The sequence below is a fragment of the Anomaloglossus baeobatrachus genome, chromosome 6 (assembly GCF_048569485.1).
Source record: "Anomaloglossus baeobatrachus isolate aAnoBae1 chromosome 6, aAnoBae1.hap1, whole genome shotgun sequence".
NCBI lineage: Eukaryota > Metazoa > Chordata > Amphibia > Anura > Aromobatidae > Anomaloglossus > Anomaloglossus baeobatrachus.
In genome coordinates, this window is record NC_134358.1 from 245,904,391 (window position 1) to 245,929,401 (window position 25,011).

At 45.0% G+C, this 25,011-nt stretch overlaps 1 protein-coding gene across 1 annotated transcript in view; it reads right to left on the minus strand.

Annotated features, from left to right (window-relative positions):
- Positions 1 to 24,248: 24,248 nt before the first annotated feature.
- RIOK1 (RIO kinase 1) overlaps positions 24,249 to 25,011 on the minus strand; it is a 108,505-nt gene continuing 107,742 nt past the window's right edge. The window contains exon 17 of the mRNA XM_075316462.1: positions 24,249 to 24,607. Within this exon, the coding sequence (XP_075172577.1) occupies positions 24,497 to 24,607 (111 nt within the window). The 3' untranslated portion in view covers positions 24,249 to 24,496. The remainder of the gene's footprint in view (positions 24,608 to 25,011) is intronic.

The window sequence follows — 25,011 nt, forward strand, 5'->3', positions numbered from 1 at the left end:
CAGTCCAGAGGGCAATACTGTCTAGGGAATTCCTCTAATATTTAAGTTGTTCTTTCTAGAAAGGTCTTCAGCATTAGCCATTTGAAGTGTAAGTAGTGGAAGTTCTTTATGAAGTTAATAGAACTTATTGTGTCTTCTTGATTTTGTTGCAATTATCAGTTTTGTTCCATTTAGTATTAGCTGCTGTAATCTCGGTTCAAATCTGAACCGCCAATTACAGAGATCCCACTGTTTTTGGCTATAAAAAAAAAAAATATGCCCCAAACAGTGCAATCCTGCTATGATTTGCTGCTGCAGCAGCACCAGATCATAGGCTGGAGGCCAGGAAAAACGGTGCCCCTCCCCCCTGCAGCACGATTGGAGAGAACGTGCTATGACGCGCAATCGCTCCAATCAGTGTTCAGGGGGAGCGGTCTGACCTGGCTGTGACCACCTTCCCAGGCTTGTTTTGGCCTGGAGATCCTTCCTCCAGCATGTCTGCACCGTGCTCCTCCTGGTACTTGTACTACCACGTTGCCACCGCTGTCTGATCGCTGTACCTGCACCCTGCTGCTGCTGTATTGCGTGCTGCCCCTGCGTGCTCCCGTGCTGCCCCCAATCTCTCTATCTGCCCCCACCTGCGTGCCGTGCCCCTGCTGGTACTTACCTTCTCCCCCTCTGCCGCCCCCTCCAACATCCCCTACCTGCTGCCACCGGGTTGTCCAAGGTCTTCTTTCTTCTGATTGCATCTGCCTTGATCGCTGGGTCCTTGATGAGCCATCATTCTTACTGCCTGCTGCTGCGTCCTGTAATAAGCTTGTCCATCTTTCTGCCTGCTTTTCCTCCTGCTACTCCTCTGGTCCTGTATTTTTTTATTTTTGTCCCTCATCCCGTCTTTTTGCACGTTATCCGTCCGTGCGTCCTGCGAGTGGCAATCATTGGCGTCCATGCTCAATTTCAGGCAGGACTTTTTTTTTTTGTCAAGTTTTGCACCTCCTCAGTGTGTGCCTCATGCAGCAGCCGAGCGCTGATCAGTGATGTACATCACGCATCAGCGTCCGTACTCAATTTTTTTCCGTATTCCCCTTCGCTTTTTGCACCTCATCCGTGTGTGTGTCCTGCAGTGGCCGATCAGTGATGCACATCACTGATCGTTGTCCATGCATTTGAAAAGTCAAATGGTGCTTTTTGCATTCTGAGCCCTGCCGTGCACCTAAACAGTTAATTTCCACCACATATGAGGTATCTACGTATTCAAGAGCAATTGCACAATAAATTTTGTGGTGCATTTTTTTCCCTGATACATCACCTTGTGAAAAAAAGGCTACCTGGTTGAAATAACAATTTTGTGGTAAATTTTTTATTTTCACGGCTTAACATTATCAACTTCTGTGAGACCCCCGGGGGGTTCAAGGTGCTCACCAAACATCTAAATAAATTCCTTGGAGGGGTCTAGTTTCCAAAATAGGGTCCCATCTGGGGGAGCTCAATTGTTTAGGCACTTCAGGGGATCTCCAAATGCGACATGGCGTCCGCTAAGGAGTACAGCTAATTTTGTTTTAAAAAATTCAAATGGCGCTCCTTCCCTTAAAAACCCTGCCAAACAATTGATTTCCATCACATATGAGGTATGTGTATACTCAGGACAAATTGCACAATACATTTTATGGTGCATATTTTTCTGATACCCTTGTAAAAATGCTAAATTTTATGGCTAAAGTAACATTTTTGTGTTCAAAATTTTAATTTCTTCTTTCCACATTGCTTTGGTTTCTGTGAGGGCAGTGTGAGGGGTGCAGTTTGTAGAATGGTGTCACTTTTGGGTATTTTCTGTCACCTAGGCCTCTCAAAGTCATTTCAAATGGGATGTGGTCCCTAATAATAAAATTAAAAAAAAATGGTTTTGCAAATTTTGTTGGAAAAATGAGAAATTGCTGATGAACTTTGACCCCTTCTAACTTCCTGACAAAAAAAATTGTTTCCAAAATTGAGCTGGGGTAAAGTAGACAAGTGGAAATGTTATTTAGAAGCTATTTTGTGTGACATCTCTTGGATTTATGGGCATAAAATTTCAAAGTTTGAAAATTGCTGCAAAATTTCTGAAATTTTCACAAATAAACAAAAAATAATGGCCTAAATTTACCACTGAGATGAAGTTAAATATGTCACAAAAAACAATGTCAGAATTGCCGGGATCTGTTGAAGCGTTCCAGAGTTATAACCTGTCAAGGTGACACTGGTCAGACTTTAAAAAATGGCCCGGTCATTAGAGTGTTTTAGTGGCCGTGGGTGAAGGGGTTAAAGGAGTCATAGCCATAGTATCCTTAAATACACAGTCCTTGTTGATCTTATTAGCAAAAAGAGTGGTTATGGAAATATGTTGCAACAGCATTACATTGTTCTTATATATATCCTAGAGCTGCTGGTGCACCTGAGGCATGGAAATTTTGTAGGATATCACAATAGTTTGTAAGACTATTATTAGTAGATTATTTCCAAGTCTCCCAAGACATTGATTTTGGTATTAATCGTCATCACATTAATTTCATCAGAATCTAATCTTCTGAATCAAAAATTCCTTCTTCTGAGTAATTATCTTGAGAAAAAAGTTCCTTTTGAGAGGTAGAGTCAAGTATGGGGCTGGGAGAATTATTTCACTTTAACTTTTTATCCATGTCCTGATCCATGAAATTATAATCTTCATCAATAAGTTTGACATCATATTTCCTAATGAGTGGTGATCTGATGCATTCCTTTCATATTAAGAGTTACCATTATCATATTTATAATTCTCCACATAACCATTAAGTGCACATGAAAATAAACTGTCTCTTTAAAACACAATGGCAGTGCTATGAGACTCACTTTGTAAGTAATAAGTCTCCCTTCTTTGTTCTTCTAGATTAGTGTTCCCTAACTCCATTCCTCAAGACCCACGAACACTGCTTGTTTTCAGGATTTCCTAAATATTGCACAGGAATTGGAATAATCACCTGTACAGGTAATTAAATTGCACTTGTGCAACACTAAGGAAATCCTGAAAACATGCAGTGTTGGTGGCTCGAGTATTGGAGTTGGGGAACACTGCTTATATCATGGGTTTAGGTATTATAGCCACAGTTCTCCCTTTGTCCCTCAACAAACTCTAAATCCATTGCTATTGGAAAGGGAGGCTACATCAAATTAGAAGTTTGCCTTCTTGATCGCTCCTCTGTGACAGGAGATACCATAACTCCTTTGCAGTTCCTTGTCGGATACCGATTCTTCATTATGAGATTGATGTACTCTTCAAAAACTATTACATTACAAAAAGTGCCCTTTCTCTTCTCCATGACAGGGACAGGAGCAGCTGCTCCGTAGCTTTGCTTCTGTCTCCTATTAAAAATAAATGGCTTGCAGCTGCTGTGGTCTCTGAGCTCTGGAAGTCGGTGATGCAGCTCTCCTCACGTCCCTTAGTAGTAGCTGATCCTGTGCTGATCCTGTGCTGTCAGACAAGGAGAATAAGTTCCCCTTCTCTACTGCTCCTTTGAGATTGGAGTCTCGGCACCACAGTTCTCCTCTCCTGTCAAAAAACAGACCCACAACTTGTGGCGCTCATGATCTCAGTCTTCAGACAGTGAATACCACTTGTCCCCCGCTTTCCCACATCAGACTCACCTGTCCCTTAAGTGAAGCCCGTGTAGTTCTTCCAGATCTGGTTGCTTTGATAGTCGTGATTCAATGCAGAAATATCACATTTCTTGGTTGCTGAAAATTTTCTTCTGCCATTTTGGTCAGGCTTGATCCTTTAAAGGGAACCTGTCATCAGAAATGTAGCTATAAAGCTAAAAGTTTCCCCCTCTGCAGCTCCTGGGCTGCATTCTAGGAAGCTTCCTATAGTTATTGTGGCCCCTTTTATACCAAAATAAACACTTTGTAAACTTGTACCTTTTCTTATGCAAATTTCGTAAATCTTCCATGGGGGCGGGCTGCCTGGGGTCCGTTGCTGTCCGCAAGCGCTCGCTGGCCAGATGACCGGACGTCACCTCTTTCCCATCCTGCTCAGCAGCAGGTGACGTCCGGTCATCTGGCCAGCGAGCGCTTGCGCATAACGCTGGAGTAATAGGGGAAAGTGCGGTCACGAGGTTATGGGCGGCACTTGCTGATGACACTCACAGCGCCGCCCATAACCTCGTGCCCGCGCAAAGCGTCACCAGCGGTCACGCGTGCACACAGTGCACGGCACCGCTACAGTGGAACAGCGCATGCGCGGGACCACGGGCACCCAGGGGCGGCGTCCTGAGCTTTGAAATTCAGCGTTTGGGGGCGGCGTAAATCGGCAGGAGGACAGCAACGGACCCCAGGCAGCCCGCCCCCATGGAAGATTTACGAAATTTGCATAAGAAAAGGTACAAGTTTACAAAGTGTTTATTTTGGTGTAAAAGGGGCCACAAGAACTATAGGAAGCTTCCTAGAATGCAGCCCAGGAGCTGCAGAGGGGGGAACGTTTAGGTTTATAGCTAAATTTCTGATGACAGGTTCACTTTAAGTCTTCCGCATAGAATTTGCAAAGTTGGCCCCTTTCAAGTAACCCAAAGGGGCTTTTTTTTTCCTGAAGATTGCAGAAGAGCTCAGCAAAACACTGACACCTCAGACCTTAAGAAAACCACACCCCTCAGCACAAACTCTTAGGCTATGTGCGCACTTTGCGTCGAGGTAGTTGCAGTTCTAAACGCATCCTCTGGCAGAAATTGTCTGTCAAATTTGGTTTTGACCACAAAAACACTATAAATATGCTTGCGTTTTTACCACGTTTTTGCTGTGTTTTTACCGCGATTTACATGTTTTTTCAATGCATAAACTCAGATGCGTTTTGAATACAAATACACTACTAAATAAAGTATAAACATTCAAACACTATGAAAAAAAGGAAAAAAATGATAAATATCATGATTAAAATACTCAAAATATCTAATTTTATTAAAATGATAACTGTGTTCTAATATTTATGCATAAAATAACGTTAAATTATGTTTTTTCATTATTTTAATTCTCGGACTATGTGTGTGTGTAAAGGGACATATCATGCCCTTAATTTAAAGTTAAAAACGCATGCGTTTATTTTGTCAAAAAAGCATGCTTTCTGCATCAAAAAAGCATGTAAAACGCTAGGATTTTGATGTAGAATGCGTTTTGACATTTCTCATTGACGACAATGTTAGCAATACGCTGCCCAACTGCCAAAAACAATTGACGTGTTGCTTCTTTAAACGCTGAGTTTTTGCCAAATTTTCTGCAACTAAAACACTGCGTTTTTAAAAGCATTTTGCGCACAAGAAATCACAATTTCCCATAGACTTTGCTTGAAAATCAAAACGCATGCATTTTGGCATTAAAACGCTGCAGTTCAAAAAGCTGCGGAAACGCATTAAAAAGCGCAAAGTGCGCACATAGCCTTAGGCACTTGGCATGTAATCCCAAATACCTACCAAAGACCTTGAATGCTAAACCAAGAGTATCATCAGGGGTATGCATATGACTACAATGTAAGAACATTTGACTGTTGGATAACCATAATTTTACTAGAAATATTGAATAAGCAAGTACTGCATCACTAGGTTCCTGGACATGCCAATTTCACTGCTAGGTTACGGCTAGGAGTGAACCGTTCCCCCAGGACATCACTATGCTACTCATTACTAAACAAGTATGCATTATACAGCCGAACCTTCTGTAAAAAGGCACTCTCTGCGTCTCCCTTGTGGATAGGTTAGACTATGCTGATAAATAGATAGATAGGTGTGTGAGCTGGTCAATTGATCCTTGGTCTGAGATTTTAATGTGGACTGACTGATAATACAGAGATAAGTAAGATGAACATTAAGCTGATACCAAATGTTATTCAACGGTATATACCGTAAGTAGCTATGCATTATCAACATGATAGGAGTAACTAGTTCATTTAGGGGTTCGTTGGGATATTCATTTGACTTATTGATATAGTGCCATAACATTCCACAGTGATTTAGACATCATCATTGCCCCCATTGGGGCTCACAATCTAAATTCTCTACCAGTATGTATTTGGCGTGTAGGAGGAAAACAGAAGTACACAGAGAAAACCTACACAAACCCAAGGAGAACATAAACACTCCTTGCATATGTAGTTTTTGGTGGGATTTAATTCAAGTAATCCAGCACTGAAAACAATTTCCAGTGTTTCCAAACACTTCTCTGCTGTGTCCAAGAAGCCAAAAGAAAATGAAAGAAGTTCCCCTGTGCCAGCAAAAGTAAGCCATGGGGAAACCATAAGCTAACACTCCCTGCCATGCACTGTCCCTGGGGAAAGCTATGCTCGGCCTTTCACTCCTGCACTGCATGACATTGGTATTTTGCAGGCTCACTATACTTCAATAACTCTTCATAAATTGGAGTGAATTCCACATTGTGGAGGATTATCTGTTTAACCTTTCTAGAATTTCTGTTTAATTAAAGAAGTCTGAATTCTGCGTAAAAGGGACTTTCCTGTTGAGTTCACATGACACAGGAGAACTGAGAGGACAGTCAGCATTATAAACTACTGATAAGTAGCTCATACAATAAGCAGGAAAAGCTATGTTCTATTACAGACCTAAAAACAATTAAAATGATAAATAAGCAAACTATACTGCCATCTGTACACCGGCGGTTGAGGCTGTGCAGGTCATGCTTGAGGTACATTACTAAAAGGCTGGTGGGATCAGACCATCACCTAACTGATGCCGTCACAGCACTAGGAAAAAGAACGATCAGCCATGTTGGATTCACATAAATAGAGAGGAGCGAGTTTTTTGAAATTCAAATTCATTGACTTCAAAATTTTTGCAATCACAAATTCTTTGGTATTAGTATCTTCATTAATTTGTCTTCAATGAAAAAAAAAATTAAAATTTGTCATAAAGCCAAATTGGATATAATTCCACACCAAACATAAAAAAGGAGGTGGACAAAAGTATTGGCACTGTTTGAAAAATCATGTGATGCTTCTCTAATTTGTGTGATTAACAGCACCTGTAACTTACCTGTGGCACCTAACAGGTGTTGGCAATAACTAAATCACACTTGCAGCCAGTTGACATGGATTAAAGTTGACTCAACCTCTGTCCTGTGTCCTTGTGTGTACCTCATTGAGCATGGAGAAAAGAAAGAAGACCAAAGAACTGTCTGAGGATTTGAGAATCCAAATTGTGAGGAAGCATGAGCAATCTCAAGGCTACAAGTCAATCTCCAAAGACCTGAAAGTTCCTGAGTCTACAGTGCGCAGTGTGATCAAGAAGTTTAAAGCCCATGGCACTGTGGCTAACCTCCCTAGATGTGGAAGGAAAAGAAAAATTGACGAGAGATTTCAACGCAAGATTGTGCGGATAGTGGATAAAGAACCTCGACTAACATCCAAACAAGTTCAAGCTGCCCTGCAGTCCGAGGGTACAACAGTGTCAACCCGTACTATCCGTCGGCGTCTGAATGAAAAGGGACTGTATGGTGGGATACCCAGGAAGACCCCACTTCTTACCCCAAGACATAAAAAAGCCAGAAAGGAACTCCGGCACACTACCCCAATAATTGTCAAAACAGAATTTCTGAATCAAAAAGGTTCTTTATTACATGAAAGTCCACACCAAAAAAACTCCAAACAGAAACGTTTCGACCAATTAGGTCTTCATCAAAGGACTATCTAAATACAAGTAAAAACATTGATTAATACAGAACCAAAAAATACATGATTAATCATATGTAGAAAAGAGGAAGCTTTCACTCGGAGGAGAAAAATATATTTCACAAAAATTCCGTTCAACAATGTATCATAGCTTAAAATTGTATTTAGGTGATATCAATCGCCGTACTGTCCTGTAAAAAACAGGATCATGTATGCCGATATCTGGTCAAGAGGGAGAGCCGGTATTAATAGGTTACCTGTGTGAAACAGGAAGCGGTGAACTAAAGGTCAGAGGTGCAATCCAGTGAATCCCAAAGGGACTCGTATCCAGAGTATGTCATAAGAATCGAATGGACCTACCGAAGTGAAAACATAATCAATTGTAGCCAGGAAGATACACATGTATAGAAATATCACTGAGTACAGGTGTGTGCACATGCATACATATGTATACATGTATCCCCATATACCGTGGTTCAATATTAAATGTAGGGGAGACCATGTTCACTGTAGGTGGTATAGAGTCAATGAAAAAGATCATATACGTGAATCAGGTGTGCCAATGTATATCACCGTGTTTAGTCCTCACACAAGGGAGGGAGGTTGTACAGCAATATCCCCTAATAGAATAAATGTGATAATTAATATGTGTAATGAAAAAGAAGAGGGGGCTGAAGGCCATAAAGGGGAAGGATGTCTACCGGTGACATATATATGAACATGTAGATCAGGGGAGTGACATGTAGAATACATAAATAAGTCAAGCGATCAAAAAGGGTGATCATATACCTTCAGTATAAGGTTAAATGACAAAGTGAATACTCACGTGGGTTATATGTCACTGAGAGTGGTCTGCATATAGGAAAGGGATATATATCATTGTATCCTGATGAGATAGATGTAATTGTTAGATACATGATGCACTAGAGGTGGTAAGTGTACTCAGGATATAATAGGAATAACATACCTGTGTGTCAAATTATAATGAATATATATGACGGCAAAGAAGCTTATTAGCGGATGTTGATATCAAAGTTAATAGTGTGTTACTGTAAGAGTATCCAGGTAGGTATCTATGGAGGATAGAGAGGCAGATATTACACTAAGTGACATGGGCACTCACAGACAAAAAGCCATTAATTTCATAGGGATACCTGTATAACATCAAACGATTGGCCTGGGAAAGAACATCTGCTTTTATGAGGATAATGTGTATCAATCCATGCAGGGGTGCATGTCAGGAATAGGGTCCAAGTGGAAGTCTAACATGGTAAAATTAGTCAGTGAGGACAACCATTAATGTATGTAACTATCGGGTATCGGGTATAAATGGCCACGGCATACCTTATCAGGGTCACTGTGAGGCACTGAGAAGGAACACCCGTAACAGGTAATTGGCTGCATAAAGAGAAAGAAACACAATGAGACTCAGCGGTAAAACACTGCATCGCACCTCCAAGCTACTCACCAGAAACCTGGGTGTGCGGAAGACAGACCGGCTCCCTGCGTGTCGCGAGAGGTAAGTGCTGGTGCCAGTGGGGTTTTTTTTTATAGGGCAGTAGTGTCTGTCACTTCCGGCAACAGTATACCAGGAAGTGGAGAGGTGAAGCGCAAATGACTTTTGCGCTCCATGTGTCACGTGACCTCCCATCTCGTTCCATAACTTCACTTCCGGTACACGGATAATGTGACTTCCGATTAGTACGGAGAAAGAAAGGATATAGGGAGGTGTGTCCAGAGAGTGACAATTGTTAGAAGTGGCGTTCCTGGTCCAGAATAGGAGTGAACTATTGGTGAAGGACTCCTATTAATGCTGGGATTCCGTGACACATGGATTCGTGCAACAGGAGATAGTGCATGGAGAGTGCGGGATCAGTAATTCTGAAAGAAAAACAAAGATATATTATAGTCTCCATAATGACAAGTGTAATCAATATAATTACTATAGGCATTATAAGTATTATGTACCGTTATATAGTCCCGTGTTACAGATAACGGAATAATATAAGAAAAAGGAAGAAAGATTGTCACCAACATGATAATGTGACAACAATAATACGTTAAGTCAGGTAAACATGCACATTGAATATATGAGTCAGTTATAGCTGTATTCCCCAGAATAATTCATACCTGAAGATTAAGGGAAAGGACGTCATATCAAATGAGCAGAGTGGCAACAATAAACCATTAGTGATGATATAGGTAATCCATACTGTCGGTAAGCAGAGCTGTAATGATCTCAATAATGTTAGGAATCGGGGGGGGGGGATGGCGCGGAGAATGCCCCATTAAGGGAAGAATTGTGTGTACCCTATAAATTAAAGTCCTGATTCATGTAGACGGTTCAGTCCATGGGGCTCCATGGTGTCGAGAATATGAATCCATCTAGCCTCTACCTTGCATAATCGTTTGACCCTGTTGCCTCCCCTACGGATAACATCCACATGGTCTATCACCTGAAAACGTAACTGGGAAATGGTATGTTCCTTTGTAATGAAGTGATGTGGGATAGGCAACAGCATTTGGCCACAACGGATATCGGATTTGTGCTTCTTTATGCGGTCCCGGATATGCTGGGTGCTCTCACCCACATACCCGAAACCGCACGGGCACTTAACAAGGTATAAAACATGAGTGCTGTTACAAGTGAACAGGCCTTTAATGTTGAATATTTTACCCGTTCTCGGGTGAGTGAATGTCCCACCTTTTGTAACGTTTGAACATTGTGCACACCCTAAACATGGAAATGTGCCGTGTTGCTGTGTGTTTAGAAAGGTTTGCCGTGACTTCTGAAGGTTGAAACCTACATCAGCATGAACCAATTGATTCTTAAGGTTGTCAGAGCGTTTGAAGCAGAAGAGGGGGAGAATTCCTAAACTCCACCACCTGTGGGTATGCCATAGATAATAGGCATACCCACAGCTGTCAGCCAAACCGACGATTTGCGATTAGTCGGTTTGGCTGATAGGCAATAACATAGGCACTATAACCATACGTGTATATTAAAACACATAGAATGGTTGCCTGGAATTTATATGGGCGTATTTGTATTTTTATGCATATTTCCATGCATTTATATTACTAAACAGCCACAACTGAAACCCTACCCCCCCCTCCATCCCCTTCCCCTCCCTCCCTTGTCCCCCTCTCCCTTCACACCCCCCTTCCTCCCTCCCCCCCCCATTCCCCTTACCTGATTAACATATTAACATTGTGATACAGATTTCATGATGTCTTTATTTCATTTAAAGTGCTTTTTTTTTTTTTTTTTCCTTTTCATGTTTTTCCATGCGTTTTTTTAGGGACCTGTATTAGAATTGTTACCTTTATGTCTATTAACCCTGCTTTTGGATTTGAACCTTGATTGCATTCCGTTACAGCTGGACAGGGAACACCCCTCTCCTGCAGCATGGATATATTCTCTTTCTGGCCGCTCTGCAGGTAGCTTATGACTAAGGACATTTTTTGGTTTTAAATTATTAACCTGTCCGAAACGCGTAAAGTTTTTCCTGCTCTTCATTGTGTACAACGTGTTCCCAGACTATGTTTTAACCGGATTCCAATAAAAAGTTTTTTTATATATTTTTATATCAGTGCTGAGCCCACTTTTTTCTATTCTTTCTTGATCAATCCGCAGATGTTGGGACAGAGGTAGTGGCTTTTTCATATGTTTTGGATGATTACTGCTGTATAGTAATAGGCTATTTCTATCTGTTGGTTTTGTGTATATGACCGTCATCCTCCTGTTTGATGAACATACAGTCCAAAAAATTAATCTGCCTGGTATCGTGGTGTATGGTAAAAAATAGACCCTCCATGCAGGAATTCATGTTGTTAAAGAATTCAAACAAAGAGTCATGACTCCCATCCCAAACCATAAAAATGTCATCAATATATCGACGCCAGATCAGGGCATGGCTCATGATTAGGGGATGGGAGTGAATGAATTTGTCTTCAAAAAAAGTCATGAAGATGTTAGCATAGGGGGGTGCAATGTTCGATCCCATGGCAGTCCCCCTACGCTGAAGGTAAAATTGATCCTGAAAGAGAAAATAATTGTTTTCCAAAATAATCCTAAGCAGATCAAAACAGAATGTTTTATTAATCATGGACAAGGTGGTATATTGCTCAAGAAACCAACCAGTCGCCTGTATGCCTTCTTCATGATTAATACTGGTATACAGACTGTTGACGTCAAAACTAACCAGAATTGATGACACAGGAAAGTTGCGTAAATCCGAAATAATTTCTAAAAAGTATGACGTGTCCTTGATAAAAGATTGTGTTAACGGAATAAATGGGGATAGGATCTTTTCAACTGTTTTGGCCAATGGTGACAATATCGAGTCGGTGGGAGCCACAATGTGTCTACCAGGAGGATGTGTAAGGTTTTTATGTATCTTTGGGAGAGTATAAAAAACTGGGATTACAGGGTGTGGGTTATTGAGGAATTCAAATAGTTTTTGATCTATGGTACCCAAATCGAAACATCCCTTTGTGACTCTCCTGATCTATGGTACCCAAATCGAAACATCCCTTTGTGACTCTCCTGATCTATGGTACCCAAATCGAGATATCCCTTTGTGACTCTCCTGATTAACGCGGCTATTTGTGAGGTAGGATCATGATCCACTAACTCATATGTGCCCATGTCCGCTAGCTGCCCTAATAACTCCAAAACATAGTAATGTTTGTCCATAATCACAATGGCTCCACCCTTATCTGCCGGTTTTATAATAGAGGGATTCTGTTTGAGACTCATGACAGCCCTGCTCTCATCGAACGAGATTATTTCTCACTTGAAAATCACCTGCATTAAAAGGGAACCTGTCATCAGAAATTTTGCACTAAACCTAAAAGATTCCCCCTCTGCAGCTCCTGTGCTGCATTCTAGCAAGGTTCCTGTTGTTCTTGTGCCCCCTTTCTGACCAAAATAAAGACTTTATAAAGTGGTACCTTTTTTGTATTCAAATCTTGATAATGGTACACGGGGCGGGCTCTCTGGTGTCTGTTAGTCTGCCTCCTGTCGCTTTAGGCCGTCCCCCGTCGCGCAATTTCAAAGAGGTGACATGAGGTAAGCTGGCCAGCGCTTGCGCAGAACGGTGGAGGCGGCGGTGAAAGCGCGAGCACGAGATTATGGGCGAGTACTTGCTTATGAAAATCACAGCGCCGCCCATAATCTCGTGCCTGCGCAACACGTCACCAGCAGTCACACTGTGCACATTGCACAGTCCCGCAAGAGTGGCACGGCGCATGCGCGAGATTATGGGCGGCGCTGTGATTTTCATCAGCAAGTACCCGCCCATAATCTCGTGCTCGCGCTTTCACCGCCGCCTCCACCGTTCTGCGCAAGCGCTGGCCAGCTTACCTCACGTCAACTCTTTGAAATTGCGCGATGGGGGACGGCCTAAAGCGAAAGGAGGCATACTAACGGACACCAGAGAGCCCGCCCCCGAGTACCATTATCAAGATATGAATACAAAAAGGTACCACTTTATAAAGTCTTTATTTTGGTCAGAAAGGGGGCACAAGAACAACAGGAACCTTGCTAGAATGCAGCCCAGGAGCTGCAGAGGGGGAATCTTTTAGGTTTAGTGCAAAATTTCTGATGACAGGTTCCCTTTAATTTTCTTATTCAATTCCCTGACCTCATTAGATACCAGTTCAACATAGGTCTCTATGGGATGATAATGTCTGGGAAGTACATAGGTGCTGGGAACATTAAAGTTAAGCTCTTTTAAAGAGAAACAGACCTCACCCACAGCGGGTGTAAGGATGTTATCTCTTGCACTAGAAGCGTCACTTTGAGAAAAATGGGCCTTGAGGCGAATAGACCTGAAGAAGCATTGAAGCTCCTGTTCAACAATAAATGTGTCGTATGCCAGGGTAGGGCAGAAGGTAGGACCCTTGTGTAGTACTAAATACTCTGATGGTGAGAGGACATAGGATGACATATTAAAGATCAGGTTGGATTTACTTGCGATCTGGTCCAGACTCTGTCCCCCCGTTGGTAATGGTTGGGATCTCCTCCCCCTCCTTGTCTTCTTCTTTGTAGTAGTCGGCGCTATCCTAAAAAAAGAAGGAGGTGGTCGTTAAGGTCTGGAGTCGACATCCGAGTTGTCTGAGGATGAGTAGCCACTGTATCCTGTGGGTTGTCTGGTGGTGTAAGATTCTCCAGCCCGCCAACTGTACAGTGTGCCGCGGGAATAGTCCTCCTGGTCTCTGAGAAACTTGTTTCTTTTTCTGGCCTCAAGGTCCTTCCTAAACTCACTGTCGTCAGTCTTCTTTTTGAGTTGAGAGGTCCGTTATGGACAAGGTCTGTTTCAGTTGGTCCTGTGCCGATTTGATACTCTCAGATGCTTGACCAATCTCTTTCTGTAAAAAATCTATTGTTAGTGTAATAATGTCCATTGAACATTTATTTATAATAGCTTCAAAGAAATCGCAGAATTCAACATTATCGGAAAAGAGGGTCGGTCTGAAAGAAACTCTAAGGCCCCGAGGAATCAGTTTAGTACAATGATTCTCCACTAATGTGATGGAGTGAAGTTCAAGTGAAGAATGTCGACATAACTCCTTCTCGAAGTCTCTTTTCCGAAGTTCTTCTGATGGAATACTCAAAAAATTACTGGAAGATGTGACTCTAGACACAATATTATTAGTCTCCTCATCATTATAAGAAAAAGTAGTGAAGTGAGACTGCGACATGAATATGCCACTATAGATGAAAAATATAACTATCTTAGGAAAAAAACGTATACCAATGAAAGGTCCAGTGAGGGGTTGGGAGCAAGGGTCAAAAACCAATAATATGAAAAGAGGTTAGGACCCTGCTTCACCTTTTAGGTGCTCAGGAGAAAAAGAGTCAATAACATGAAAGGAACTCTGACACACTACCCCAATAATTGTCAAAACAGAATTTCTGAATCAAAAAGGTTCTTTATTACATGAAAGTCCAAACAAACGTTTTGACCAATTAGGTCTTCATCAAAGGACTATCTAAATTCAAGTAAAAACATTGATTAATACAGAACCAAAAATACATGAATTATCATGTGTAGAAAAGAGGAAGCTTTCACTCGGAGGAGAAAAATATATCTCACAAAAATTCCGTTCAACAATGTATCATAGCTTAAAACCGTATTTAGGTGATATCAATCGCCGTACTGTTCTGTAAAAAACAGGATCATGTATGCAGATATCTGGTCAAGAGGGAGAGCCGGTATTAATAGGTTACCTGTGTGAAACAGGAAGCGGTGAGCTAGAGGTCAGGATAAAAAAAGAGAATTTTGTTTACTTACCGTAAATTCTTTTTCTTATAGTTCCGTCTTAGGAGACCCAGACCTTGGGTGTTTAGCTTCTGCCTCCGGAGGACACACAAAGTACTACACCTAAAAGTGTAGCTCCTCCCTCTGAGCTTATACACCCCCTGGTGAGCCAGTCCCAGCCAGTTTAGTGCAAAAGCTGAAGGAGAATAGCCACCCACAAGTAGAACAGAGCAAGAGCCGGAACAACCGGAGACTCTGTCCACGACAACAGCCGGTGATAACACACGGAACAAGAAAATTGCCAACAGGCAACAGGGAGGGAGCTGGGTCTCCCAATACGGAACTATAAGAAAAAATTTTTACGGTAAGTAAACAAAATTCTCTTTTTCTTTATCGTTCCTTTGGGAGACCCAGACCGTGGGACGTTCCAAAGCAGTCCCTGGGTGGGAAATAAACAGAAAAACTAAGAAGTAGGCAAAACCTAACTTCACAAATGGGCGACCGCCGCCTGAAGGATGCGTCTGTCCAAGCTCGCATCTGCCGAAGCATGAGCATGCACTTGGTAGTGCTTCGAGAAGGTATGCAGGCTAGCCCAAGTGGCAGCCTGACAGACTTGTTGAGCCGTAGCCTGGTGCCTAAAAGCCCAAGAGGCACCGACAGCTCTAGTCGAGTGTGCTTTGATCCCCGGCGGGGGAGTCGCCTGCGTTCTCTGGTAGGCGTCCGAAATGGTCGACCTAATCCAACGGGCTAAGGTCGGCTTAGAAGCAGGGAGACCCTTGCGCAGACCTGTGGTTAGCACAAAAAGAGGTGCACCGCCTAAGCGCAGCGGTGCGAGACACATAGATCCGGAGAGCACGCACCAGATATAGAGTATGTAGAGCTTTTTCAAAGCAATGAACAGGGGCCGGACAGAAGGAAGGTAAGGTAATGTCCTGGTTAAGGTGGAAAGGAGAGACCACCTTAGGAAGAAAGTCCGGAGTCGGACGGAGAACCACCTTGTCTTGATGAAAGACTAAAAAAGGTGACTCCGAAGAGAGCGCAGCCAAATCAGAGACTCTCCTGAGAGAAGTTATGGCAACCAGAAAGGCCACTTTCTGAGAAAGACGATACAAAGAAACCTCCCTAAGAGGCTCAAAAGGGGGTTTCTGCAATACCGTGAGGACCAAGTTAAGGTCCCAGGGATCCAAGGGCCGCCGATACGGCAGAATGATGTGAGACGCGCCCTGCATGAAGGTGCGGATCTGAGCCAGCCGAGCGAGACGCCGCTGGAACAGAACTGACAGAGCCGAAACTTGTCCCTTAAGAGAGTTGAGGGACAGTCCTAGCTGCAGACCGGACTGTAGAAAGGACAGCAGAGTCGGCAAAGAGAATGGCCAAGGAGGATGGCCGGTAGAGCGACACCAGGACAGGAAAATTTTCCAAGTCCTGTGATAGATCTTGGCGGAGGAAGACTTGCGCGCCCGAGTCATAGTGGAGATGACTTCAGGGGGGATACCAGAAGCCGTCAAAATCCAGGACTCAAGAGCCACGCTGTCAATTTGAGGGCCGCAGAATTCGGGCGGAAAAACGGACCTTGCGAGAGTAGATCTGGACGGTCCGGAAGATGCCACGGCATCTCCACGGACAGTTGGAGCAGATCCGGATACCAAGCTCGCCTGGGCCAGTCCGGAGCAATGAGGAAGACTCGACGACCCTCCATTCTGATCTTGCGCAGGACTCTGGGCAAGAGAGCTAGAGGGGGAAACACGTAGGACAGACGAAACTGGGACCAGTCCTGAACCAGAGCGTCCACGGCGAAGGCCTGAGGATCGTGGGAGCGAGCCACGTAAACAGGAACTTTGTTGTTGTGACGGGATGCCATTAGGTCCACGTCCAGAGTGCCCCATTTGCGGCAGATCGACTGAAATACTGTCGGGTGCAGGGACCACTCGCCACCGTCCACGCTTTGACGGCTGAGATAATCTGCCTCCCAGTTGTCCACGCCTGGGATGTGGACTGCGGATATGGTGGACCTGGAGTCTTCCGCCCATTGAAGAATGTGTTGTACCTCCATCATTGCCAGGCGGCTGCGTGTCCCGCCTTGATGATTGATGTAGGCAACCGCTGTCGCGTTGTCTGACTGGACTCGAATGTGCCTGCCCGCCAGCAGGTGGTGAAATACTAGGAGAGCTAAAAACACGGCTCTGGTTTCCAGCACATTGATTGAAAGGGCTGACTCGGACGGTGTCCAAGTGCCCTGTGCTCTGTGGTGGAGACATACCGCTCCCCAGCCGGATAGGCTGGCATCCGTGGTGAGAATCACCCAGGACGGTGACAGGAAGGAGCGTCCTTGGGACAGGGAGAGTGGCCGGAGCCACCACTGAAGAGAGCTCCTGGTCCGTGGCGACAGAGTCACTAACTTGTGTAAGGAGGAAGGCCGCTTGTCCCAACAGCGGAGAATGTCCAGCTGCAGGGGGCGCAGATGGAACTGGGCAAAGAGAACAGCCTCCATGGACGCCACCATTTGACCCAGCACCTGCATTAGACGCCTGAGGGTATAACGGCGGGGCCTCAGGAGAGAGCGCACCGCCAACTGGAGGGACAGCTGTTTGATTAAGGGCAACTTCACAAGTGCCGGCAAAGTCTCGAACTGCATCCCTAGGTACGTGAGACTCTGGGTCGGAGTCAGAGTGGATTTGGGAAGATTGACAAGCCACCCGAATTGGGCTAGAGTGGCGAGAGTGAGTGAGACACTCCGCTGACAGTCTGCGCTGGATGGAGCCTTGACTAGAAGGTCGTCCAGGTAAGGAATCACTGCCAACCCCTGGAGGTGCAGAACCGCAATCACTGCTGCCATGACCTTGGTGAATACCCGAGGGGCCGTGGCTAACCCGAAGGGGAGAGCCACGAATTGGAAATGATCTTCTCCTATTGCAAAACGTAGCAAACGCTGGTGTGAAACTGCAATTGGCACATGTAGATAGGCATCTCTGATGTCGATGGACGCCAGGAAATCCCCTTGGGTCATTGAGGCAATGACTAATCGCAGAGACTCCATGCGAAAGTGCCGCACCCGAACATGCTTTTTGAGAAGCTTGAGATCCAGGATGGGCCGGAAGGTACCATCCTTTTTGGGAACTAGGAAGAGGTTTGAGTAAAAACCTCTGAACCGTTCCCGGGCGGGAACCGGTACAATTATTCCGTTGGCCTGCAAGGCTGCCACGGCCTGTGAGAAGGCGGCGGCCTTGGAGCAGGGGGAAGTTGAGAGAAAAAATCTGTTTGGCGGGCTGGAAGAGAATTCTATCCTGTAGCCGTGAAAGATGATCTCTCTCACCCACTGATCGGAGACCTGTTGAAACCAAGCGTTGCCAAAATGGGAGAGCCTGTCACCGACTAAGGACGTTGCCGGAGCGGGCAGAGAGTCATGAGGAGGCTGCCTTAGTGGCAGAACCTCCTGCGGTCTTCTGTGCTTTTGGGCGCCAGTTGGATTTCTGGTCCTTAGCTGAGTTAGCGGACAAGGCGGAGGGCTTAGAGGACGACCAGTTTGAGGAACGAAAGGAACGAAACCTCGACTGATTCCTACCCTGGGCAGGTTTCCTGGTCTTGGTTTGTGGCATGGAAGTACTCTTCCCGCCAGTAGCTTCTTTAATAATTTCATCCAGCTGTTCACCGAACAGCCGGGAACCAGCAAAAGGGAGCCCAGCAAGGTACTTCTTTGAAGAAGCATCTGCCTTCCACTCTCGAAGCCACAAGATCCTGCGGATAACGAGGGAATTAGCCGAAGCCACCGCAGTGTGGTGAGAAGCCTCTAGCATGGCAGACATGGCATAAGATGAAAAAGCTGAAGCTTGAGAAGTTAAGGCAACCATCTCGGGCATAAATTCCCTGGTGAGGGAATGCATCTCCTCCAGAGAAGCAGAGATGGCTTTGAGAGCCCACACTGCTGCAAAAGTTGGGGAAAACGCGGCCCCCGCCGCTTCATACATGGATTTGGCCAGAAGGTCAATCTGACGGTCAGTGGAATCCTTAAGGGAAGTGCCATCAGCCACCGACACAACGGTCCGGGCTGAGAGCCTAGACACCGGAGGGTCTACCTTTGGGGAGTGAGCCCACTCCTTAACCACCTCAGGTGGAAAGGGAAAACGGTCATCAGAACCACGCTTTGGGAAGCGTTTGTCGGGACAGGCCCTGGGCTTGGTTACAGCGGCCTGAAAACTGGAGTGGTTAAAGAACACACTCTTTACTCTCTTAGGCGAGGTAAACTGGTGCTTTTCTGCCAGAGAGGGTTGCTCCTCTGATACTGGTGGATTGAGATCCAGTACAGAATTAATGGAAGCAATTAAGTCACTAAGATCCGAGTCACCCTCGGAAAGATCAATGAGGCACATGGAGTTAGCCTGCGAGCCCCCTGTAAAGGCATCCTCCTCATCTTGCGAGTCAGCTCTTGAATCAGAGCCGCGGGATGAGGAGGGAGAGGAAATCCTGCGGCTCCTCTTAGGAGGACGGGGTCTGTGCCCTGATGATGAATCCTCTGTGAGCTCCGGCGGACGGAGGTCAGATGATAGGGATCCTAAGGGACCTTTAGCAAGAGCATTGGAGGCACCCTGTGAAGGGGGCTGATGCATACTCATCAAAGTCCTGGACAGAAGTCCCATGGACTCAGCAAAAGACTGGGAGATAGACCTAGAAAAAGACTCTACCCAGGCCGGAGGTTCAGCCACAGGTGCAGAAGCAGCCTGAGAGACCACTGGGGGTGAGACTCCAGGCTGTGGCACCTCCAAGTTAGAGCAGACATCACAATGTGGATAGGTGTTCGGTTCAGGCAGCAGGAGCTTACATGCAGCGCATACAGTATAAAGCTTTGGAGCCTTGCTCCTCGTGTGAGACATGCTGCTGGAGTGGGAACAGCCTCTACAAATAGAATGAACCCCAGGGAGTATATACAGAGGTCCACAACCAGAGACCGACTTACCAGACCGCTGGAAGCGGTGTTGTGTGCCCTCCAGATCCCGAAGCCCAGATCTCCAATGCACAGCACCTCAGCAGGGATGCAGAGAGCAGGATGGCCCAGCGCAGAGTGAACCCTGTCCAAGAAAATGGCCGCCGGAGCGAAGAGAGGGGGCGGGTCAGGGGCGTTCCCTGTAGGAGAGCGGGATCTGGAAGGCCATAGAGGCCTGCAGGGGGGGGGTTTAGTCACCACAAGCAGTGGGGAGTGTCCCTCCCCTGTGCAGGACGGCCGCCGGGAGGAGCCGTGCCTGTCCCTCTGCATGAGTGGCATGCGAGGGAATGGACGCCGGTAACAGAAACTAGGCCTCCGGCAAAGCCGGGGCCTAAATTTAAGCAGCGAGGCCGACGCGCAGGCACCATCGGCGCGGTTCTCGGGTGAAAGCCAGAGAACCCGCCGGAAATGCCAAAATAAACACAGCAAACACACTCTCCCCTACAATAAAGGACAGGGACCCCCAACATATGAACGTCTCAGGTACTTAGCTGCTGAGACGCAGGGCCAGGTCCCTGGGGATGAGTGCTCCGGTCCAGCAGAGTCCTAAAGGGCTGTGGACGGAGACCGGTGTCCAGCCAGGCATGGAGACCGCGCTGGCTCCCACTTCAAGCCAGAGCCCAGGAGGGATGGTGAAGGAGCACGGCATGTAAGGCTCCAGCCTTGGAAATCAACCTTACAACACCACCAACACAGTGGGGTGAGAAGGGACATGCCGGGAGTCTAGACGTGGACCCGCACTTCTTCAATCTCTTTCCAAAAAGGCAAAAAAACATATGAGAATGCATGTGTGGATGTATGCCTCGTGAACACAAAGCGATAAACTGGCTGGGACTGGCTCACCAGGGGGTGTATAAGCTCAGAGGGAGGAGCTACACTTTTAGGTGTAGTACTTTGTGTGTCCTCCGGAAGCAGAAGCTAAACACCCAAGGTCTGGGTCTCCCAAAGGAACGATAAAGAAATGATATAAATCCCTTTCCTATATGCAGACCACTCTCAGTGACATATAACCCATGTGAGTATTCATTTTATGTCATTTAACCTTACACTGAAGGTACAGTGGAACCTTGCTTAACGAGAACAATCCGTTCTGGGAGTGTGCTTGTTAACCAAGTTACTCGTTCAGCAAAGCAAGATTTCCCATAGGAAAGCATTGCAATGCAGACGATTCATTCCATGTGTTAAATGTCCCATCCTGGTCCCCTATTCTGTCATTCCACACACATGCAAACACACAAACACGTGCAAAAACACACATGCACACACGCACATATTATATGCTCACCTTACCTTCCGTTCCATCGCCGGTCTGCTGGGACTTGCTGTTCTCTGGTACGGGGCCGGGCTGTGTATCACGTTAACATAACGACGAGGCAGGAACTTCCCGGCCAGAGCGCTGACGTCAAAGGCAGAGCCGTTTGCCTCTGATTGGCCAGCGCGCCGCCTTTCAGTAGCGGTGACAGGAAGTTCCTCCCTCGTCGCTATGGATGCAGATACACAGCCTGGAGTAAAGCGCAGCGGCGAACTACAGGACCCAGGAGGCCGGCGATGAAACGAAAGGTACACTATGTTATATTATATGCTCACCTTACCTTCCGTTCCATCGCCGGCATCCTGGGTCTTGTACTTCGCCGCGAGGACGACGCGATGTACCCAGGAATTACAAGAACCATGAGCCCGGCGATGGAACGGAAGGTAAGGTGAGCATAATACTGTATGTGCGTGCGTGCGTACATGTGTGTGTTTGTATGGACTGCAAGTGCGGGTCAGAGTGCGGTGGATGTATGGAACCGGAAGTGTGTGCGCGAGAATTTCGCTCGTCCAGCAAAGCTTTCTCGTAAAGCGGGTTACAAATTTACAGAAAGCTTTGCTTGTTAAGCGAAATTCTCGTTAAGTGGGTTACTCGTTAAGCGAGGTACCACTGTATATGATCACCCTTATTGATCGCTTGACTTATTTATGTATTCTACATGGCACTCCCCTGATCTACATGTTCATATGTCACCGGTAGACATCCTTCCCCTTTATGGCCTTCAGCCCCCTCTTCTTTATCATTACACATATTAATTATCGCATTTATTCTATTAGGGGATATTGCTGTACAACCTCCCTCCCTTGTGTGAGGACTAAACACGGTGATATACGTTGACACACCTGATTCAGGTATATGATCTTTTTCATTGACTCTAGTCTATACCACCTACAGTGAACATGGTCTCCCCTACATTTAATATTGAACCACGGTATATGGGGATACATGTATACATATGTATGCATGTGCACACACCTGTACTCAGTGATATTTCTATACATGTGTATCTTCATGGCTACAATTGATTATGTTTTCACTTTGGTAGGTCCATTCGATTCTTATGACATACTCTGGATACGAGTCCCTTTGGGATTCACTGCATTGCACCTCTGACCTTTAGTTCACCGCTTCCTGTTTCACACAGGTAACCTATTAATACCGGCTCTCCCTCTTGACCAGATATCGGCATACATGATCCTGTTTTTTACAGGACAGTACGGCGATTGATATCACCTAAATACGGTTTTAAGCTATGATACGTTGTTGAACGGAATTTTTGTGAAATATATTTTTCTCCTCCGAGTGAAAGCTTCCTCTTTTCTACACATGATTAATCATGTATTTTTTGGTTCTGTATTAATCAATGTTTTTACTTGTATTTAGATAGACCTTTGATGAAGACCTAATTGGTCGAAACGTTTCTGTTTGGACTTTTTTTATGGTGTGGACTTTCATGTAATAAAGAACCTTTTTGATTCAAAAATTCTGTTTTGACAATTATTGAGGTGGTGTGCCGGAGTTTCTTTCTGGTTATTGACTCTTTTTCTCCTGAGCACCAAAAAGGTGAAGCAGGGTCCTAACCTCTTTTCACATAAAAAAGCCAGGCTGGAGTTTGCCAAAACTTACCTTAGAAAGCCTAAAAAGTTTTGGAAGAATGTTCTCTGGTCAGATGAGACAAAAGTAGAGCTTTTTGGGAAAAGCCATCAACTAAGGGGTACTTTGCACGCTGCGACATCACTAGCCGATGATAGCGATGCCGAGCGCGATAGCACCCGTTCCCGTCACACATGCGATACCTTGTGATAGCTGCCGTAGCGAACATTAACGCTCCGGCAGCTTCACACACACTTACCTGCCCTGCGACGTCGCTCTGGCCGGCTACGGGGGTGGGTCGTGCAGCGTCACAGCGACGTCACACGGCAGGCGGCCAAAAGAAGTGGAGGGGCGGAGATGAGAGGGACGTAAACATCCCGCCCACCTCTTTCCTTCCGCATTGCCGGTGGAGGCAGGTAAGGAGATGTTCCTCGCTCCTGCGGCTTCACATATAGCGATGTGTGCTGCCGCAGGAATGAGGAACAACATCGTATCTCCTATTGGTGCGACATTATGAAAATGACAGACTCTACACAGATCACTGATTTACGACGCTTTTGCGATCGTTTATCGGCGCATCTAGGCTTTACACGTTGCAACGTCGTTACCGGTGCCGGATGTGCGTCACTTTCGATTTGACCCCGACGATATCGACTACCAACAAATGTTGCAGCATAATGTAGGGCCCAGTGTGAGAAAGCTGGGTCTTCCTCAGAGGTCATGGGTCTTCCAGCAGGACAATGACCCAAAACACATTTCAAAAAGCACTAGAAAATGGATTGATAGAAAGCACTGGAGGCTACTAAAGTGGCCAGCAATGAGTCCAGACCTGAATCGCATAGAACACCCGTGGAGAGATCTCAAAATGGCAGTTTGGAGAAGGCACCCTTCAAATCTCAGGGACCTGGAGCAGTTTGCCAAAGAAGAATGGTCTAAAATTCCAGCAGAGCATTGTAAGAAACTCATTGATTGTTACTGGAAGCGGTTGTTCGCAGTTATTTTGGCTAAAGGTTGTGCAACCAAGTATTCGGCTAAGGGTGCCAATACTTTTGTCTGGCCCATTTTTGGAGCTTTGTGTGAAATAATCAATGATTTGATTTTTGTTTCATTCTCTTTTGTCTTTTTTCATTGCAAGCAAAATAAATGAAGATAATAATACCAAAGAATTTGTGATTGCAATCATTTTCAAGAAGAAACTGAGTATTATCCGACAGAATTGCAGGGGTGCCAATACTTTTGGCCAGCACTGTACGTCCTTGGTCGTGAAGGGGTTAATACTATATTTCCACTCCAGCAAAACCTATCCAGATACCAAACCTCGTAACACAATATATTTCATAAGCTGGTGTTCCATTTAGCTACGCATTAACACTTCGTAAACTGTACATAAGCCTATGGACTTGCAAGGAAAATTGTCAGACATGTAGAGAATTACACATAAAAGACAAACATAAGCAGTTATTTATTATGCAACTGTTTACATTCATATGTACAGTATATAGAAATTACAAATTTACTGCCCAATTTATACTGGGAGAAACCAGTATGCGGTCTGGCAAGATGTTCTACCACCTGCTAAAAACATGATTTTCGTCATTGCCTTCCTATACACACAGTGTATTCTGCCGGCTCATCTGTAAGATGGATCATCATATAACAAGTCAGTGCCCCCTGCTGTACAGACTGTACATCTATTTGCCCTTTTTCGTTTTTGAGGTCTTTTCTTTCCTCTTCTTCACATGTTTCGGGATCTTGTTTTTTCTTTTCTCTCTCTGTGCTTCTTTGACCATTTTCTTCCTTTCCTATTGAAAAGGGAAAGGCATAAAATGCTGACATCAACACAATTAAAGTCACAGGAAAACATGCTCATTGCCAAAAGACTTGGCAGAGCTGCCTAAAAACAGTACTAGTAGGATCAAGGCAGAAAACAATTTGCAATATACAAAGAAATAAACCTAATGGTAAAGGGAATGTGTCATCAGAAAACAACCCATTGTTTAACCCTAGAACGTGCAAGCAATTCAATCTACCATAGAAAACAAATGACCTAGCAGGCCTGCGAGGCCCCCCAGGTATGCGTTCTAGGGTTAAAATGTTGTTTTGGGGATTTTTTTTTTACATGTAGTTATTAAAAAAAAATTAATTGATTTGTGATTAATGATTTTTTTTTAATTCCATATCAAATTCTGTATTAAACAAATTACTG